General features: G+C 41.4%; 1 protein-coding gene across 5 annotated transcripts in view; it reads left to right on the forward strand.

The window, feature by feature from the left end:
• bahcc1a (BAH domain and coiled-coil containing 1a) overlaps positions 1-6,278 on the forward strand; it is a 73,644-nt gene that overhangs the window by 31,406 nt on the left and 35,960 nt on the right. For all 5 annotated transcript variants that reach the window (XM_014023732.1, XM_014023729.1, XM_014023731.1 and 2 more), the window contains exon 2: positions 5,175-5,357. In XM_014023732.1, coding sequence (XP_013879186.1) covers positions 5,175-5,357 — 183 coding nt within the window. The remainder of the gene's footprint in view (positions 1-5,174; positions 5,358-6,278) is intronic.

Genomic DNA, 6,278 nt, shown 5'->3' on the forward strand with positions numbered 1-6,278 from the left:
GTGAAGCTCTTTTCAGATTCAAAATACCTTTGAGGAAAGGATTTTCAGATGCCAAGTAAATTGCATCATAGCGCGCACGACCCCCACCCCGCACTGAACCGGACGGGACAGAAGCAGAAGGTGGTTCTTAAAGAGACAGAGGCCAATTTCAAGGCGTTTAGAAGAGGAAGTGATGAGAAGATAAGTGTATTTTCTATTTAAACATAAAAACAGCATTTTAATAACAACTAAAGGTGACATAGATACTTTGTTGTGGTATAGTATTTAAATGTATTCCTGAACAACACATACTGTATTGCCCCTATAATTTCAAATTAGGATTAATCTCCACTGATGTCAGAGATTGTCACTGAATAGCATATACATGAGCCAGTTCTCCTAACAGCCTATGCAAGAGCACTGCTGACACCGCTGAGATCTAGAGAAATAAAAACAGGATTTTTAGGGAAAAAAGAAAAGAGAAAGAAAACAAGTTCAAAACTTTAAAAATATGTATTTTTAAGAGCAGGCGTAGCAGTGGCAAATTTCTTAAACTCATGTCACAAGTTGTTAAATGTTCTGAATATCCAGTTCTGGCATGATCATTTCCCAACCGTTCTTCCATCTGTTCAGCATCACCTGGGTTTGCATTCAAACTGATGCTKCACCAAAACAGACCAGCCTGCTTTCTACAAACTACATGCCTCTAAATAGATTTAAAGACAGCATCATGGGAAATATTTCTCATGRCCTAAGAATATATTCTATTTGCCCYGYGTCATACATTRGGTCTTTTGACAAAACAGATTTGCAGTTTAGCCATAAAGACAATCCCCCTTTTTTAAGACGCCTCTRGCTATTCACAAATCTACCAATATAACCAGAGCATGGCCAGCTYGATTGGTGGGTAGAAGCTGCCGACACAGAACCAAATGAGATGAGGAGTTGAAGTTAGCGACGCTGACACAGAGCACTCCAGTCAGTTCAGATTTTTCAATGGTGCACAAAGGGTTATGAGCTGTACGTACAACTGGAACAATACATTTTAGACAAAAATTTTTTGATTTCAACTACCATTTTAATGTTGAGCTTGAACGTGAACAACAAGTAAATCAGTCTCTGTTACAATTTGAACTAGTTACATAGCAGCTACAATACAATACAATACAGCTTATGGAAACTGGTAAAACCACGTCACGTCTATAAGACGACCACTGATGCTGATCGGCCACTTAAACAAGTGTCAATTTTACTGTTGAATATTTTAATCACTCTCTCTCCTTTCTTCAAAGCCTGGTACACTTTAATCTAAAATGTAGGGAGATTACTTAGAAAAAGTAGATTCAGCCTTACAGTCAGCAAATTGCCAATAAGAACTAGCACATTACAGTCGAGACTGGGGAAAAATGTCTTGTTCCAATGCAGGTGACAGAACCACTGAAGATCTGACCTATAATGTGGTAAAGACAATAATAATTAGAATAAAGATGTTTGCATTCAGTCYCCTTTCCTCCCAACACCAGTTTAAACTTTAAAGATGCCTTTGCCCGACTTCTGAACCTCCCCTTGTTATATTACGTCCATCTTTTACTTCCCTTTCTGTCAGGAACTCTCTCCTCCCTCACTTTAAGAGGTTGCTCTCTGTCACTCTCTATGTCTCTTTTACTTCTCCCCTCTCTCCGAAGCAAGGTTGTTAATAATGCAGGAGGATTAGCTGATTTATGTGCACTGGAGGCGGTGAGGAAAACTGGGGTTCCTTGGGGCAATAGGCAAAAAAAAAAAAAAAAAAAACTAGAGGAGAAAGGCACAAGTGTGTGCGGTGTGAAGGGTGGTGGCATACAGCCGCCCAGGGTGTCTGGATGATGGGAGTTGGACGTATGCCTGGTGAGCATGCTGGCTATAATCCACTCCCCCCAGTTGCCCCTGACCCCGTTCGCCCCGTAGTTCATAGAGCTGTGCCAAGAGGACTCTACACGAACAGAGTGATAGGAGGTGGCAGCAGGAAAAAAGGAAGAACCTGGGAATAGGGACTGAAAAAGGAGAAAATAATGTTTTTTGTTGAGTCACAGTGCTTCTTCACCAGGGTCAGCCCATGGCATGGGCAGTATAGGCACATGCTTAGAACGCCATCCATCCAGGGGATGCCACAAATGGGGGCAAAAAAAAGTTACACAACTTAAATAATAACATATAAATATTTTATATCTTTTTCATCAGAGTGTAGTTGAAGGTCAGGTTAAAGTCTGGTTTTTACTGTTCTACCTTCATAAACTACTAATTTTATGTTGTTTTATTAATTCCAAGACTTTAGTAAAATGCTTTTGAAATGACTGGAAAATGCATCATTTTAAACACACAATTTCCTGGGGAAGCATTGCCCCCTAGACACCCCACCCCCCCTAGAACTGCTGCACTCCACAGCTGCTCATTAACATGAACAGGTGTTCCTYRWTGRTGTCTGCAAACATTGGCAAGTCTGAGGTAGACTTCTGGTATTCCGTTTCAAATGAATGAATGCAAATTGGCTGTGGGATTTAGAAAATTGCATTGGGGGGGGCGGGGGCACCTGAAATCTTACCTACAGGGTGCCAAAATGGCCAGCTCTGTTCTTCACAATGCTTCACGTTGTTTTATTCTATAAATAGCTGAAGTAACTGTACATTGTGCAGTTGTAACCATCAAACATGTTAAGCAGGTTGATAGATTTATGTTCACTTAGAAGCAAATGATTTCAGAAGTTTCTAATCGGAGAACATGTGAAAACTGAATTGTTTTTTTATGATGGTTTCTGAGGTGAAATGTTGAACATTTGACAACCAAAAGGGATTTTCAYCTGTCAGAGCACAAAATGTAACTTTAATGCATGAAAATGTGTGTCCATGCCAAGAGATAATATCCATGTGCACCACTCTTTGCTTCTGCACTTTGGCCTATGCCAGTGTTAATTTTAACACCAACAAAGTGTCTATATGTGTCCACATTTGCTGGTGTTAAAATAACATTTGTGAAAGTGTTAAATTTTAACACTTATTTTTTTGTTAATTTAACACCAACCAGTGTTTAATATTCAACAATACTGGGTGTCATGTTAACATTTAGACAGTTAAAATACAGTRTTAAAAGCATCACCAKCATATTATTATTTTTAACAAAGGAAATTGAGGTGTTAAAGGTTTACAGACACCACAAGGTGTCAATACACCATGAAGTTGAGAGTGTATATATAACACTCAAGAGTAAATTTCAAACTCTCAGTAGTAATTAGAAAAGCATAATGGAGTCACCCTTCTTCACACACCAGGACATACCTCTCACTCATGGTGTCAATTTTTGGCCAATAACATAAACTGAAAGTTGAACAACTTGATCAAACTGAACAAGAAAACAAACCAGAAAAACTCATTTTTACTCTCATGAACGTCTTTAATGGTCAGAAACATACAAAAACATCATTTCTACAAGATTTCTCAGCAAGGAATGCTGGGTAAATGCTAGTCTGTCTGACATGAGGTGGAAGAGGGCGGGGCTTTTCAGAATGCTTCTTTCAACACTGCATGGTGTYATATAACAACACTGTTAAGTGTTACACAAGACTTCACTGTGGGCGGAGCTTATTTAACACTGTCCAGTGTTGAGACAACACTGGGGAAATCAACACTGTGAATTAACACCAACACTGGGTGTGAGTGTACTCAGAAAGTGTTAAAATAACACTAGGGGGTGTTAAATCAACACCCAAAAGTTTAACACTGACATTTTAACACTCCTGTATGCATTTCTATGCAGGTGAAAGAGGGAGATTGATGGGTTTATTTCTCCCGCTTGAACAGAGGATGCACTCATTCCTTACCTGACTGATTAAGACTTCTTACCGTCTCAGAAAAGAATTGATTAGTGGTTAAAGGAAGTCAAGTCACACAGCATAACTTGCAACATCAGCAATCATAAGACAAGGATAATTAATTTTTATTGTGCCTCTCACCTATGTACTGTTTTTTTTTTTTATATCAGCTGTGCATATAGAATACTTGTGCATGTGAGTTCTCATCCAGGCAATGTCATGCATATGCATGAGACTTCATGGCGGTGTCACTTTGGGGAAATGAATGTGCAAAGAGCTGGGCACTCGGGCCCCTCACTCAAGTGCACTGGCGGGCGCGTAATGGGAATGCAATTTAAGCAGTGGTTAATCAGTGTGTTTTCTCTAGCCTGCCCAGCAATGCATAATAGACAATCAGCCCCCAGTCACATGGGCGTTGCTACAAATGGTCAATTACTCATCATAGTCTTGTTAAACACAAGGTTCAGCCAGCCAGGGACAGATTGCTCYGCTGGTGCCATCATTATGGTGAGGAACAAAGCAAAGCTATGCTATGTGTCAGAAAGAACCAGGGACGGAGGAAAGGAAAGCAGAGACAATGAGGATTTCGAAGAGGCACGGACATGGTGTTTTTTTTTTCCTGCTCGTCAAAATAAGAGAGTGAATGGAAGCAAATGGCTGTTGTGACAAAGCAAAGCAAGGAGGAAGAAAAAGGAGCCAAATACCAAAATGGAACCATAAAAATAGAAAAGAAAGTCGGAAACGGGACTGTTATAGTCACAGTGAGAAATGCAAGATTGAAAGAAAAAAGGAGCGGAGGTGAAATGGAGCAAAGCAATAAAAGAGATTGAGGGCATGAAAGTGAGAGATGGAGAGAACAAGATAATGGAGGGAGGGAGAGAAATTGAGAAAGGGACACTGGGGAGCAGGAGCAAAAGTGTGTGAGAGCGAGAGGGAGAGAGCCTGAGAAAGTGTGTACTCAGCTGTGAGATGAGACCTCTGTCTGCCCACGGGGAGAGCTTGAGAGCGAGAGGGAGAGAGCCTGAGAAAGTGTGTACTCAGCTGTGAGATGAGACCTCTGTCTGCCCACGGGGAGAGCTGGTGTGAGGGGAGAGGAGACGAGGGAAGAGGGCTGCTGACAGTGAAGGGGGAGGAGAGTCTCGCACTTTTTCTCACACACACACACTCTCACCCATTCTCCTTTTTTTTTTTACCGACTTGATGATTCCACCTTAAGGAGCCAGTTGGCGCCGTACTCTCACAGCTATGTATGTGGAGATCCTGTGTAATCTTTTACAGAAACGATGTGGTCACACTCACGGTCTAAATCTGTTTTGTTTTCTCTCTCCTCACCTTTGTCCTTTTGGTGATGTAGGCAGTGGATTGATGGGCAACTCTTCCGCCTCCTTCATGGGAACCTTTTTGGCCAGTAGTCTGGGTTCCCCTCCTTCCCACCCGCCTCACCCCTCCCGGCCACCCTCTTCGCCCTCCTCACCCTCCTTCCGAGGTGGACCCCACTCCAGCGCCTCACAAATCTGGTTTCCCCATTCCCAYGAAGGTACCTCACATCACACGAGTACACGCCCACAGCCTCACCCCGTCACCTGACCACCCGAAAGAGATGATTTCCATGTTTTGGCAGAGCTGCGACAGAACTTTACAYGGTGTATTGTTACTGGGTATTGTTTATTTTGGGACTATTTAGGGTTCCTTCCATGTAATCATCTGGCTTGCTCTATAGGTTGGGCTCCCCACTCTTTTATTTGTGCACCAAAAATATCCACGTTTCTGGATCTGGACCCGGAGTCAAACGTTCAGCCAAAGAATCTGGCTGTATTCAGTTCACGTCAGCAGGAATGTCACTGCAGAGTGAATGAAGTTGCACGTGCGAGCGTGGGCCAATAAAAAAGTTGCAGTGATTGCAGAGCTTTTAGCTGGCGTCTCCGTTACAGCTTAATAGGGCGGTTCCCACCCAACACCAAAACACAAACCACACAAACATGTGCGTAGACCAACACACTCTAATTTAAACACTACATCCCTGTGCAGATATCCAAACAGGAAGTCAGGGAGGAGAAAAGTATGCTTTCTGTTAAATAAAAGGTGAACACAACCACTGAGAAAGCTTTTATTGCTTTAGCTTCGTAGTCAATGAGGAACACCAGTGTACACATAGCACACTGCTGTACCATATACTGTAAATCACAATAAATGATAAATACTGCAGTGTGTCTTTTATCCATTCTCTTTTGACTTTATCATTTTTTAGGTGTGATGTAACCAGTGTTTTCATGTGCAGCATGTTAGGATGGTTAATTAAAGTAACAATGAAGGGCAAAATAAATAAATAAATAAATTACAGGTGATATTCTTTTAAAGAAGACATGTCATGCTTTTAAATCATTTATTTTCACATTCAAACCATTCATTTGGGGTCTTTATAAACTTGAACTGCAATGCTTTGTTCTAAATTTACATC

This window comes from Austrofundulus limnaeus, unplaced genomic scaffold (assembly GCF_001266775.1).
Source record: "Austrofundulus limnaeus strain Quisiro unplaced genomic scaffold, Austrofundulus_limnaeus-1.0 Scaffold389, whole genome shotgun sequence".
NCBI lineage: Eukaryota > Metazoa > Chordata > Actinopteri > Cyprinodontiformes > Rivulidae > Austrofundulus > Austrofundulus limnaeus.